Source organism: Erythranthe guttata, chromosome 10, assembly GCF_056151865.1.
Source record: "Erythranthe guttata isolate IM_541 chromosome 10, IM_541, whole genome shotgun sequence".
Taxonomy (NCBI): Eukaryota; Viridiplantae; Streptophyta; class Magnoliopsida; order Lamiales; family Phrymaceae; genus Erythranthe; species Erythranthe guttata.
The window spans coordinates 2,412,673-2,427,871 of record NC_142542.1 but is presented as its reverse complement, the minus strand read 5'-3'; the positions used below and the strand labels follow the sequence as shown (position 1 = coordinate 2,427,871).

Genomic DNA, 15,199 nt, shown 5'->3' with positions numbered 1-15,199 from the left:
TAATCTCCTTTGGGCTGCACTTGGATTTGAACTTGTTCGGATTGAGTTATTTGACAACGAATTTGAAACCTATAGCCCTCGACTTTGTTTCTTTTAGCAATTGTAGATGATTTAAATTCAATTTTATTTGGAGTCATTTCAAATATTTTCTATTTGAAGTTATTTTAAACCCTTTAACCAAATGCAATCTTACTAATATTATATACAAAATTTTTAGTGAGTTATTCAAGCATGAATCAGATGTAGTATCAGGCTTATTGTACTGTAATGCAACATGTATTACGCAAATGAAGACATGATTCACTAAATGTGACAACTCCAAGCACATAGTTATGTTGTACATTTTCTTCAATCGACAACAATAGGTGTTAAAACAATAATGATCCAACAGATAATGCGTATGGATAATTTACTAAGTGTTAGCCTAAAGTTATTTTGGAAAAAAACATGTTAAGGCTACTGACTTGAGTAGATTATACGAGTCTGTTGCCTCGTAGACATCAGAAGAAGTTAACGTGAGGGTAGTACCCTGTAGGCAATCAATATCCAGAAAATACTCGGGAGCCATGTTGTACTCTATTTCCTTCGTGCGAGATTTATTTTTCCCAAAGATTTTTTGACTGTTCGTTACTCGCTAAGATTTTAACGAGACAACATATGTTGATTGGAAAGATTGTGCGTTGCAATTTTTTTTTCCTAGCAAATCTTATTTTTTCCCATTAAGTTTTAACATGGCAACTGAAAAAACAAATAGTGTTTTGATAGAAATCCTCAAAGGAGTATGTCGTAAATAAGTGGAATGTGGGGTTTTGCTAACGTAACCACTTTGATGGAGTTCTCAACCTCTCATTAGTGTACACTTTCCAGCTCTTAAACCCCATTATGGGTGTAGGAAATAACTTCTATGCAACTTCCAGTGATTTACATCCATACTTGTGAGAAAGACTCCCTCGCCACCTAAACACTCCACAATTCTCTATATCTCTCAATTCGTTACTTACATTCTTGTGGATCACTTTGTTTTCACAATCACCAAACCAAACAGATCTCTCAATTCGTTACTTACATTCTTGTGGATTACTTTGTTTCCACAATCACCAAACCAAAGAGCTAGATTAAATACACTATTGTATAACATACTTTACAAATATAATTTTCAGAAGAAAAAAAATAAATAAATAAAAAGAATCGAATTTTCCAAAATAGTTACGAAAATTAAAATCAGATCGAAATCTACGAAAATAGAAAAGTTAAAAACTTTCGAAACTTAGAATGAGAAGTGTTCATCCAATTAAAATCAAAATGGGCAAAAAATATTAGTTGCGTTCCAATTTCCAGCCCTAATCATAACTTATGAAGGAATAAATAAAAGGGAGCAGCTAAAATAAATACCGGTTTTTTTCTCACTTCAATACCACCAACTTAAAAAATACAAAATAAATAGGTAATGACATTATTACCCTTAATGATAATCAATACCATGCACAAAATTTATGTGATATTGATTTTATTAAGGGTATTAATTTCATTACCTATTTGTTTTATATTTTTTATGTTGAGAGTATTGAAGTAAGAAATAAACCGTATCTGTTTTAGGGCTCCCCTAAATAAAATGTTCAATACTAGCTCCGGTAGGTAGTAATTGCTATTTTTCATCAGTTAAAACTCAAAAAGGAAGAAAAAAATAATAAAGAGAAGAAGAAAGTCTTCTACTATGTAAAATATAAGTCCTTTTACTTTATAAGTTTCTCTTTTTAACCCCCAGCCGAACTACAACAAAGTGATTCTTTCACAAATGAGTATAAATGTGAGTTGTTAGATGAACACACACAATGTTGTGCGCAGAAAGAAATGGTTGTGGAATTGTAGTAGTTAGTAACACCGAGCCAACCTCTATTTTTCTTTTTCAAGTCTCAAATATATATATTCACTCTCTCTCTAGATCTCTCTCTCTCTTCACACCAGAAAGAAATTAAATGTTCTTCCAACACATTTTGTTGAAAACTACAAGTGGTAATTAATTTCATGAGAAGCAGCAGCAACGTTATTACATTCTTGAAGATAATTATGAGGAGCAGAAGCTGCATTGTGTTTGTGTTACTAATAAGTTTGGGATCTTTTTCTTACATGGCCGCCGAATCTTCATTATTATTATTACATGATGATGATGGCCGCCGCCTCAACAATTTCACTGCTATTCCCGGTCAGCATCCCAGCCCCGAACTCGTTGCTCACCATCTTCACAGGCAAGATGACCACTAATTTATATATACATATATATAATCTTTCCAGTTCATTTTTTTCTGATTTTTTCCAACTAATTATTAAATAGCAATAAATACTTGCATTGTGAATATTCCCTCATGACTTAATTGTATTTAGCACTAAATTTGTCAGAAGCATGTTTAATTAATTAAAAATTTGGATTCATTTAATTTTGTGTAGCTGCTGCAACACAAGCATTAATGCTTAGTACAGTAGGATTGGACTTTTGCTTGCTTATTAGTGCTTTTTACGCTCCTTTCTTGTCTCTTATTTTCTTTTCCTTTTCTTTCTTCTTGACCACCACTGTCAGTGTGTGTGTGTGTGTGTTTTTGTGTGTGAGAGAGAAAGAAGAGAGAGAGAGAGAAGATCTAGAGAGAGATTTCTGGCATCATTGCTTTTACTCTGATATATGTGGGGCCTACTGTTAACATCATTTCAGTTTTCTGTTGACTACCGGTCTCATGGTATCCTATGTCATGTATTTTTCTTTTTATACTTTTATACAATACTCATACTGATTAATGAATTAATACTAACAACATAATTAATTAAACCCCGAACAAATTAAATTAATTATAATTAAAATTAATCATGCAGAATAGTGAACGCGTCGTTGTCAAGAAGAGAAACGCTATCGTCCTACACAACCACAACCGGTGCCCGCGACCATTATGCCTGCCCTACGGGCAACCCAATCGACGACTGCTGGCGGTGCGACCCCAACTGGCGTCTCAACCGCCAGCGTCTCGCCGACTGCGCCATCGGCTTCGGCCAGTACGCACTCGGCGGGAAGGGGGGCCGCTACTACGTAGTAACGGACTCCTCCGACCGCGATGCCGTCAACCCGAAGCCCGGAACCCTCCGCTACGCCGTCATCCAAACGGAGCCACTCTGGATCGTCTTCCCCTCCAACATGCTCATCCACCTCTCCCAAGAACTCATCTTCAACTCGTTCAAAACCCTCGACGGCCGCGGCGCCAACGTCCACATCACCGGCGGCGGGTGCATCACGCTCCAGTACGTCAGCAACGTGATCATCCACAACGTCCACGTCCACCACTGCTACCAATCCGGAGAAACAAACGTCCGTTCGAGCCCCACGCACTACGGGTGGCGGACGAAATCGGACGGGGACGGAATATCCGTGTTCGGGTCGAGGGACATATGGATCGACCACTGCGCGATGTGGCACTGCAAGGACGGGCTGATCGACGTGGTGATGGGGTCCACGGGGGTGACGATATCGAACAACCACTTCGCGCACCACAATGAGGTGATCCTGTTGGGACACAGCGACGATTACATGCCGGATTCGGGGATGCAGGTGACGATAGCGTTCAACCATTTCGGGGAGAGACTGATACAGAGGATGCCGAGGTGTAGGAGAGGGTATATACATGTAGTTAATAATGATTTCACGAGGTGGGAAATGTATGCAATTGGAGGTAGTGGTAATCCCACCATTAATAGCCAGGGGAATCGTTACATGGCTCCCTTTGATCGCAATGCCAAGGAGGTAACAACAACACCTTGTTCATTTTTTCTTGATGTTGTTGTTTTCTAAAAGAATTTCAGCGTATGTAATAGAAATTGTTTGCACCAAATTATTGGATGAGTATGAATTATGGTGCAGATAACGAAGCGCGTGGACACATCGGAGGAGAAGTGGAGGGATTGGAACTGGAGAAGCGAAGGGGATATAATGGGAAATGGAGCATACTTTGTTGCTTCCGGAGAAGGTGTTGAAGTTAAATATGAGAAGGCGTACAGCGTCGAGCCCAAATCTGCTGCTTATATTGACCAATTAACCCTCAACGCCGGTGTCCTTGGCACCAGGTTCGTTTTTTTCTTTTTTTCTTTACTTATTAGACATAAATAATCAACCAAAAAAAGAAATAAAAAAAGAAAAAAGAAAAAAGAAAAAAGAAAAGAAAAGCAAGCCCCTTTTTACTTTATGTTGCATTTCAATACCCAATGTTGGGCCATTCACTTTGAAAAACGGGCTTACTTTTTTTTAACCATTTCTTTGTTTTATCCTTAATTGATCTGCACATACTCGCGCGCGCACACACACCTACTTATAATTTTCTACTTGTTATACATAAATGTACTAATTTGATTGTGGGTGGATTCTTTGTGTTGCAAAAAGCAGGGGTAACAATTTGGGGAAGTGGACGGCCGAAAACAATGGTTTGGGAGCTTATGACGATGCAAATTCAGGCGTATTCGAGGACTACGATGACTATTCGGGGAGCCAAAGGCTTTATTGCTCCGATAATTTCACTCTCGTTATAATTTCTCTTACGGCCTTGATCGTGTGTTTTTGCTTCCAAGTATGAAATGATTTTTGGTTAAAAGAAGTTGTTAGTTTCTTTAATTCCCTCGTGTAATTTAGGTGTCTCTTTACATCAGGAATGTTGATGTAATTGGATTCTCGGTTAATCTTAGGAAATGGCTTAGTTCCACTTTGGGCGGCGTGAGATGTAGCATTTTGACATTTTACACTGTCGATTAATTGCATTTTTCAGGCTTCAAATTCAAGTAATCATTCACTATGACCAAATTGATTTGTTTAAAAGTTAATAAAGGAATATCATTTTTTTAGTGAGTTTTTTAGGGTGCAAAATATTAAATTAAAGCATTATTTTCATTCATCCTTCAATCTAATTTCTATCGTATAAAGTAATAATAAATAAAAAAAAAAAAAAAAAACAAGTATCCCACTATATAATTTGACAATTTACGCAATGAAAAAAAAATCATAAAATACCGTTTCTCACCAAATTATCAGGCGACAGGTATTTTATTTGAATTGGTTTTTGGTGATCTTTTTAAATAAAAAGGTATAGGGAAAAATAATATTCAAACAAATGGTGAGAAATTGATGAAGGAGAAATAAATTCTTAACTTTGTACTTTACACCATGAACATAAAAATATATTGAAAAGAGGAAATTATCCTAATTGAATACTACACATATTTATTTTGAAAATGGCCGATTAGACTGCGTTTGGATTGAGAGATTTGTAAAATGAACGGTTTTAGAATAAATCCGAATATGAAATTTATCTTTTTTATTTTTTGCGAGAAAAATAGGAATGATTTAAAATGACTAAAATTGGGAATAAATTTGAAATCCACAAAAATACCTCAAAAAACAACTAAAATGAAGAACTACAATTTTAAAATTCTTTGTATACATATATCGTGTAGCTTCAAAATTGGACTGAAGGGTTGAGGAAGATAGAAAACATATTTTGACAAATTGCACCCTGAAAATATATAACTAGGGGTGCAAGTTGGAACGGATTTTCCAATTTCCGCCGGTTCCGATCCGAAAAGTTCCGATTTTGGAACAACTTTTTTCATTCCGACTTCCGAAATTCCGATTTCCGAAATTTTCCGATTTTTTTGGATTGGAATTGGAATTATATAAAATAAATTTGGAATTTCCGATTTCCAATCCGATTTAATTCCGAAATTAATTCTGAAAAATTCCGATTTTTTTCCGAAAAATACACCTATAAATAGTATATATTATATAATACTTATTTTCCGAAAAATACACCTATAAGTTTTGTTTTAGGATTTTGACATAATGAATTGTTGTTAGAAGTTTTATTGGATATTATGCTTTGTTTATTTTCATTTATTTTTTTGAACTGAAATTTATTAGTTATTAGTTTTACTTTTATCAACGTAGATGCTCTTATTTTCGAAACAATATGAACATTTTAGAAAATTTCGGCTAAGTTTTGAAATTTTAAAGCTTATGTGATTTCCGATTTTTTTCCGAAATTCCGAAATTTCCGGGCCTTTTGGAATTGGAATGAATTTTTAGATTCCGAAAATTTTGGAATTGGAATTGGAATTGATTTTGTACTTCCGAAATTTTTTGGAAATTTTCCGAAAATGCTAATTCCGATCCGATCCATCCGACTTTCACCCCTATATATAACTAACAAGGTGAAATTACGGCTCATTAAATTTAAAAAAAAAAAATAATAATTGAAGATGCATGTGAATGATTTGTTGTATCTCGAAAGTACAAAAAACTAGTACATTTTTTCGACAATTACCCGTGTTTGTTTCAGTCCGATGAGGTATCAAAATAATTGTTATTGAAATTGGAAGTATATCATCATCACAAGCCAAACCAAAGAACACAAAGGATCTTGAATTCTTGATATACATACATATGATCCAAGAACAACAGTTACTAATGATCTAGAAACTAATCAACATAAAACTATATATAATGACTTGAGAAGATAATTCTGATGTAGAAAGCAATAAAAAACACACTCAATATTTTAAGTGGTTCGACTAAGAAAACGGCTTAAATCGACCGGGGAAGGAATTAAGGAAACATATACTCGATTAAACCCTAACTTGCACAAGCTAATATTATCGATCTCCACTAGCTTATGGATCCTTCCATGCACATCTTCTACATAAGCTGCATACATCGTCCTTCATCAGTCATCAGGGGCGGAATTCAGGATAAAAATGTAGGGGGGCTATCTAAAATTTCGGGGTTCAGGGCAGCGCTCCGAAAAAAAATTAGGTTCACAAGACATAGCAAAAATAAGTTTATATTGATAATTTTTAATTAAAATAGCATATATATTATAGTTTTATCATATTTTAAGCATGACAAAAAAATCTTAATGTATTGCACTTAAATATTTTGAAGATTAATGGCACCGTCTCATATTATTTTTAAGAGACATCGATAAAAAAATAAAAAATAAGTAAATATTCATAAATATTATATAAAATAATACAAATTTTAACCATTTTATTAAATATTTTTATATTAAATATGATATATACAAGTATAATTTATATAAGATTGGGGAGAAGAAACGAAAAAAAATTGAGGGTTAAGACACATATTTACTAAAATTTTAGGGGGGTCAAAAGTAATATTCAAAAACTGCAATGCCAAAATACCTAAAAAAAAATTAATCTTAAGGGGCAACAGCCCACCCTGCCCCTTATATGTTCCGCCATTGTCAGTCATCCATCTTTATTATTAACGCCCGCAAATTTCGGAATTTCGGAAAAAAATCGGAAATCGCATAAGTTATAAAATTTCAAAATTTAGCAGAAATTTTCTGAAAATTTCATAATTTTTCAAAAATATGAACTTCCACGCCAATAAAAGTAAAACTAATAATTCAAACTAATAATATTTCAAAACCCTTAACCACCATATTTTGATAATTCAAGCTAAAAAGATTTCCGTTCTATTGGAGTTACCAAATAAGGTTCTATTTTGATATTTTAGAGCAACTCGAATGCAGGAATCAAATGGAGTGTCAAATCAAAAAACTAGAGGAAAAAAACTGTGAGATACTCTAAAATTAAAAAATCCTTCTCCAACGGAGGTATTAAAGTGATATTTATTTTGATATTCAACTACCCCAAGGTCCAAAAATGCTCCTTGAAAAATGAGGTATTTAAAATATAACCACTCCATTAACCTATCATTATTTGACATGTGGCATTTAAAAATATAATTATTTATATACTTAAAATTTGATAATCTATTAATCTATTTTAAGCAAATAATGGAATGAATTTTTTTTTTTCTTGAAGCATCAAAGTATTATACAATATATATTATTTATAGGTGTATTTTTCGGGAAAAAATCGGAATTTTTTGGAATTAATTTAATTTCTAAAATTAAATCGGAAATTTCAAAAAATAAAATTATATAATTCCAATTTCAATCCAAAAAAAATCGAAAAAATTCAAAAATCAGAATGAAAAAAGTTATTCAAAATCAGAACTTCTCGGCTCGAAACCAACAAAAATTGGAATTTTTGTTCCAACTTGCACCCTAACAAAGAGACATATATCAAAATATAATATTTATTTAATGAAGTAAAGATATTTGTGTGGAAGAGGAAGCTGCTAAATGTCCAATAAGACAATTTTGAGCAAATATCGTATTGGGACATGATATTGTACTATATATTAGTGTATTACCTAAAAGTTATTTAGTTTGGAAATAAAAAATAAATAAAAATAATTAAAGCCCTGTCCACTTCCACAAAACTGAAACCTGTCTCCTTTTTTAAAATTTACTATAATCAGCTTTCATTTTAGTCACTGAGATTATCTTTATGTTAAACAGTTTTAAATACTAAACAGAAATTAAGCAAGTATTATTGACAGATTAATAAAAAAACATAAAATTATTGCAAAAACAATTTTTTTTGTTTTTTTTTCATTTTATTTTTTTATTTTATTTTTGTGTGAGTGATGAAACATTTTTCGACTAATTTCGATATGCATAGATTGTTTGTCTCCCACCCTCAGCTTTTGTTTGCCAATAGATAAACATTATCTTGTACTCTTTGAACCTCACTTGATCAACAACTTGACCTATATATTTATTAGGATAACAAATGCAATATTAACTACCAATGCCACAACAAATTCGAGCACTTAGTTTTATCTCGTCTTTGTACTCGCAAGTCGCAACGCTCGAAAGCAATACAATCCCATCCCACTCGACACGTAAAGATCATTCCATAGTTCAGATATAATTTAATTTTCAATTAAAAGAAAAACATTTGTCTTTTATTAACGTAGATCAAAGGGCAATCATGATCTTGAGAAAATTTCGATATACTACTAGTTCACATTTGCTCCGTCGCATCAACCACTCGTGCTTAATCTCACGCGGAAAAAAATTTCCGAGATTAGAGTTTGATAATGGTGACATGCAATATATATATATATATATATATATATATATATTTGAGTACAATCATGGAACAACAATCATCTCAGCATTATAAGTCATAAGGGGTAATTAATTTAATTCTTGATTTATATTCTTACAACAGTTCATAATTCCTATGTTGTTTTATATGACAAACAAAAGCTCAAGTATTACATCCTTTAAGGTTATAGTTTCACTTATAAACAAAATAACAATTACTGTCAAATAACAAAAGGGGAAAATATCAGAATCCCATTAATTACCACATTTTACAGTTTTTGTACATTTATTTTATCATACTTACACCACAAGGTATATTATTATTACTCCTTTTACAACCATACTATATATACAGTAAATGAAATGATATGTCACTCCCCATCCCAGAGAGAAAAATCCCACGTGGCATAGTCATCGGAATAGCAGAGGTCATAGTTCGAAAACTCGTCTTTATCACAATTTGATGACATCATCCATTCGGTCAATCTTGTTTCGTAAGGCGAGCTTGTCATGTTCAGCATAATATCCAATGCATCGGAAGAATCGGTCGTGGGCCCCACAATCTCATCGTTGACTGAGCATGGACTGTCCGCTTCGCATTCTTCTGATCTCAAACAAGTATTTGTAGTGCTGCTCAAGCATTCTGTTGCATGAAAACATAATAAAAGAAATATATTTGAAATTTGTCGATTAACACATTGATTTTTTTTTTTTATAATTATTACTACCTTTGTCCAAAGCTAGAGCTTTCTTCTTCAAATAACTTCTCCAGTAGTTCTTTATCTCGTTATCCGTTCGTCCTGGCAATCTACGCGCAATCATCGACCACCTTAAAAATACAAATAGTTAAAAAAAAATTATTAATGAAACCCCACTTCATAAACGTGTGCAGTACAGTGTGTTATGATCAAATCGTTGATTTCGATTTTGTGAAGGGAAGGTAAAAAGAAGTACTTGTTGCCCCATTTCTCGTGAAGTTGAATGATAATCCGCTCTTCGTCTGCAGAAATATTTCCGTGCTTCAGATTCGGACGCAGATAATTCATCCATCTCAGCCTACAACTCTTGCCATTCCTTCTTAGACCTGCACATATATATAAAATATAATCAAACAAATTAAAAAAAAAATTAATAATAATTCCCAACTACTAATTAATGGTTAAAAATATGTTCAAGATGATTTAATAAAAAGAAAAATGCCTGATGATTTAGCTAATGCATCCCATCGTTTATCTCCGAAAACAGCTACAGCAGCAGACAGCTGTTCGTCCTCTTCTTCGAGCCAAGGCCCTTTACGTAATTCCACTTCCTGCATGACTATCTCGTACTCGTAATAATAGTTTACTACACTATATATAAAACCAGGTGCTTCTAGAAGTGTGTGGTTAGTCGAGCTTTTTTATACTCGTAAAGTTGCCAAATAGGGTAAGAAAAATGATAAAGTGCGAATGACCAGAACTTGTTACATTAGCACACGAGTTGGAATACACTAGGACGACTGTGGCAACTCCACCATTTCCATTATTACATTATTTCTTGATCTCGACACCCTTTTTTCTTTCTCATTAGGTCATCTCGTGAACTTTACTTTGTCCTTTGATTTAACAAATCCATCAGTGATGAAGTTCTATGAATCTGTCAGTCATCCCCCTATCTGTTATTTATTAAATAATTTCGAATTATTCTACTACGAAAAGTTATTTAAATAAATAATTAATTGTCTAATCTTGATTATACTGCAGTTATATTATCCATCTAACCGGATAATATAAAGGTGAAGATAACATAAAAATCCAATCTTTCTTTAATCATCAACCATAATAAATATATCTAAAGCCACTTCACTTTTATCATCACACAGTTACGAAAATGTTTAGTGACGAATGGTATGTTGTTGCGTTGGTTATCGATAAGTTAAGCTGCACTGAATAAAGGCCAACCTTGCAAGATCTGACCTCATTATTTTCATTAAATTCGTCGTGAATAATTGACATAAGATTCGTACACGATGCTTAAAAGGTTGAAAAAAAAAAAAAAAAAAAATCCAATAAAATAAGCAAAATCGAATTTAATTTTGATATAAATGTAATGGAGGGATCGAATAGCAATAAATATCAAGTCGAAATATATTCCACAACATACCCTCAGCTTTTGTTCTGCATATCTCTCAATTGCATTCATCGAGAAATATGTTACTCAATCCCCCCCCCCCCCAACAACACACAATCGATCCACCCCCAAAACGGACACAAATAATAATAAGACACGAGGCGAAAGAAAGATAGATCAACGCATTCTATAAAATTGAGTTCTTGAAGCCTGGCAATGTCGGCCATTCATAGAGTATTTGAGCGTAATATCCACATCGCGTGGATTCTTCTTATTGGACGCCACACTCATGGTTCCCGTCAAAGCCTCCCCTTGGCAAATAGTAAGCACATCTTCCAAGTAAAGTACTGTTTGTTTCCAGTGAGTCGTACGTGACTTGGGTCCTGAAATATTCATTCATAATATCCATGATTACAAGGGGTTTATTGTATTTAACACCCTGTGTTTACTCTAATTATTAAAAAAACTCCCCTTTGTTATAAATATTAGCGAAAACCCCCCTTCAGCAAACTACCACTAAAAGCCCATTTTAGCAATTCAATATAACATATGGGTATTAAATGAAATAAACTCTGACTAGAAGCACAAGTGCAACATAGTTTGTGCATTTCAAAATGGAAATAAATGGATTTTTTGTTTTTTTTTCAGATAACATGTGTTGAGAGTTGAGACCAAAGATATATCGCCCATGAAAAGATTTTTATTACCAACAACCAAGAACGTAAAATAGATACAAGGACAAAACATACCAGTAGAGAAACCCATCAATTTATGGCACATGGTAAAAGAAACATCGAAATAGGCAACAATGGCATGAATGTAGTCATCGCGTTCCGCAACAAGCTTGAAAGGTGCAGTAAATGAAGCATCCCCTGATTCCATCTTGGAAATGTCCATCGTCTGTGAAATTTACCAAAAAGACATTATTTTTTTATCGGACTTAAAAAATTCTATTTTTTTAGTTTAAGGTGTAATAATAAACAAGAATATCCACCACCAAACCTTGAGTAAAACGCTGCTGGTAACAATCTGCTTCTGGTCAACGGTGTCAACAAGAGGTTCAGCTATTGATTGCTTCCTAATGCAGCTCATGTCAAATCCGTATACATCATTCCAGACTGTGGTAGCACATAAATACGTCAAAAAAAATAGAAGACGGCTTTATACGAGCATAAACATGTAAAATATATTAAGCTCACATTCAATCTTCTCTTCCTTGTAGTCAGCATCTTCAATTGCAGTCAAATGAAGGGAGGCTTTATCCGGCAATACAAGTCCATCTTGTACCTGCAATACATAATTACGTTATCCCCGTGCAGTAACTGCAACTTAGGAATAAATTCTTTTAATTGAAATAAGAAGTTAAAACTTACAAGCCACTTGTTACGAGCGTAGAGTACTGTGTCTAACATGTTTTCATAGACCAGGAAATAACCCATCCACTCGGAAATAATAACATCAACTTTAGCAACTGGAAGCTCAATCTCTTCAATCTTTCCCCTAAGAACTGTTATAACTGAAAATTAAACAAAACGAGGGAGGTGGGTCAGGATAGGAGAAATCGGTAAGACCAATCAGAATGGGCCAAATGGAGTATGTATTACCATCTGAAAATCCATTTTTATCAACAATCTCTTTAGCCATATCGGCCATACTAGAGCATTCCACCTGAAAATTGAAGGCACTGTTATCGAGTGTTCACATTCAATAACATACTGCAGCATTTTGAGCAAATATCTCATATAATCACATCAGCAACGATAGAGTAAATAAGAATTAAACGGATATTTACAAGCATAGTTTAGTCGTCTTCATTGTCATAATCAGATTGTTACTAAGAACAACGATACCAATTAAATTTTCTGGATATCATTCGTCAGCAATAAAAAATATGAAACTCAATGAAGAAATGAAAACGTAGCGAATGCATAAATGCAGGCTACAACAGGCAAAAGTTAATCGTCTGTATTAATCAAGAAAATGACTTTGCAACTCATTTAGACCACTGTAGAAGTTTTACTATATCAAATTAAATAAAAGGCAAAATAATAAATTTAGTTGACTTCATTACCGCATAAACATGTTTCGCGCCAACTTTGGCACAGAAAAGTGAGAGGATTCCAGTCCCAGCACCCACGTCAAGGACTACTTTGTCTTTGATAAGGAAGGCGTTCTTATAAATGACATTTTGGTACGTCTTTGTTCTAACTGAATCCTTCAACATTTCCTGCACCGAGAAAGTCATATAAATCATATTGCCAACTCTACAATAAAAACATCTGAAATAAAAAGAGGATTTTCCCGATTCCACATGCTACAAATGCATCAAAACCGCAAGTCCATCTAATTCCAAAGTTCGGTACTTACTTCATGGATACCTGCACAAGATTAGAAAGGTAACGATTAATAAATCTTCCAATCAGCAATAATTAACATGCGGAAAAAAAAAACCCAAGATTGAAAAAGGAGGCAACTTTATTTCATCTTCAGACTGTTTACTTAGTTTTATCTTAAGGTGGTGTTTCCAAAAGCTTATTTAAAAGCAGAAGTTATGGATTGTGAGTTAAGTTGATTTTTTAAGTGCTTATTTCTAAAAGTTGGGGGTGTTTGCAAATTTATTGGAAAATCAACTTAAATAGAAAAAAGCAGCCTCATGGGTGCTTAACATATTATAGCTTAAAGTTGCTTATTTTAAGAGAAGCAAAACGCAAAAGTCCATTTTGCAAGCACTTAAAAATAGATTATGAGCAAAAAAAAAAGCTCATAATCTATTTGTAAAAGCTTTTGCAAACACCACCTATAACCCCATCAAATTTTAGCTTAAAGTTCCTTTCTTTTTCTAATGTTTGAGAGGAAAGAACAATATAAGAAGAGAGAACAAAATTTACACATTTGAAACAGAATTTAACCGTTTACAACATCTTTCGAAAAAACCTGACGGCATAGAAATAAGAACAATTAAACACATCATACAAACTCAGCATAATCAATAATTATAACTCCAAATTAAATCTTAACCCACAGTTAAACTTCAAAAGGAGAAAAAAAAAAACACAAAAGACTCGATTTTTACAAGGGGTGTAAATTACCGAAATGTGAGTAGGAATCGAAGTAATAATCGGCGCTGGTCTTCTCATCGCCGGTAAGCAACGAATCCTCCGGCTCGAACATGGTGGAGTCTTCCTCGAGATTCGAGCTCGAGGCGGCGACTTCTTCAATGGTTTCCACTTCGTCATCCTCGTACTCGAACCTGATTTTCGTCGCGACTCCCATGTTTAGGCTGTCTTCAGCATCGACATTGTTCTGAATATCCATTGGAGAAATTATTTGGGGGTGGTGAGTTCTTCTGGTTTTTTAGGGTTTTAGAGAGAGGGGGGAAGAATTGGGTGGCTGGAACTTGTACTAGGGTTTATGACTGATTTGAACTATTAATAAATATAAATATAAATATAATAATCTGCTGGGTATTTGCCGCATTGGGGGTTGGTCAAAGTCAACTGTGTCTGTGACTATTGTTTTAGGGTGTGATTATTTCACATTACTAAGTATTGTTATAAAGACCAACATAAATTAAATACCATAAAATTATGAAAAAGAATAAAAAAAAATTGAAGCTGTAGCTTGAATATAAAACAAGTTAGGATTAGGCATTTGAGTTTGTTTCCCTAAAATTAATCCCATCATGAAAACAATCCGAAAAGATATCAAAAAATCCACGAGTGCGTTTGGAAGGATTTGATTTGGAGAATACATTTGAAATGACTCCAATATGGAGTCATTTGAAATTCCACCACAATTGCTCAAAAAACAACTAAAAATGAGGGGCATAGATTTGAAATTCATCCCCAAATACTTAAATCCAAACAAGTCCAAAGGATTTGTTATTATGGATTTAAAATTCCTCCTCCAAATGCACCCCAGAGTTAGTTGTTCAAAAAATTCGACCTTCAACGGGCGATATTATGTAGCATATTCGACATACATATGTCGAGTTTATGGCGAGACTCTTAATGTCATTTTCCCCCCAAAATTTTGAAGTCGAAAACCTATCATACATAAATTAATTTTTATTAAAAAATTCAATG

General features: G+C 33.8%; 3 protein-coding genes across 3 annotated transcripts; 1 reads left to right on the top strand and 2 right to left on the bottom strand.

Moving 5' to 3' along the window:
- Positions 1-1,578: 1,578 nt before the first annotated feature.
- On the top strand, positions 1,579-4,872 carry LOC105952861 (putative pectate lyase 12). The gene is made up of 4 exons (XM_012976443.2): positions 1,579-2,246; positions 2,863-3,781; positions 3,899-4,101; positions 4,418-4,872. The coding sequence occupies exons 1-4, from the start codon at positions 2,026-2,028 to the stop codon at positions 4,602-4,604; spliced, it is 1,530 nt and encodes a 509-aa protein (XP_012831897.2). The 5' UTR covers positions 1,579-2,025; the 3' UTR covers positions 4,605-4,872.
- A 4,444-nt stretch (positions 4,873-9,316) lies between these two features.
- On the bottom strand, positions 9,317-10,529 carry LOC105952772 (myb-related protein MYBAS2). Its single transcript, XM_088823937.1, has 4 exons — positions 10,208-10,529; positions 9,960-10,115; positions 9,734-9,834; positions 9,317-9,648 (listed from the first exon to the last, which is right to left on the bottom strand). The coding sequence occupies exons 1-4, from the start codon at positions 10,318-10,320 to the stop codon at positions 9,377-9,379; spliced, it is 642 nt and encodes a 213-aa protein (XP_088680063.1). The 5' UTR covers positions 10,321-10,529; the 3' UTR covers positions 9,317-9,376.
- A 529-nt stretch (positions 10,530-11,058) lies between these two features.
- On the bottom strand, positions 11,059-14,554 carry PRMT11 (arginine methyltransferase 11). The gene is made up of 9 exons (XM_088824174.1): positions 14,204-14,554; positions 13,482-13,492; positions 13,186-13,341; positions 12,719-12,782; positions 12,488-12,630; positions 12,314-12,401; positions 12,117-12,232; positions 11,864-12,014; positions 11,059-11,497 (listed from the first exon to the last, which is right to left on the bottom strand). Exons 1-9 carry the CDS (start codon positions 14,427-14,429, stop codon positions 11,292-11,294), a joined length of 1,161 nt encoding a protein of 386 aa, XP_088680300.1. The 5' UTR covers positions 14,430-14,554; the 3' UTR covers positions 11,059-11,291.
- Between the last annotated feature and the right edge of the window lie 645 nt (positions 14,555-15,199).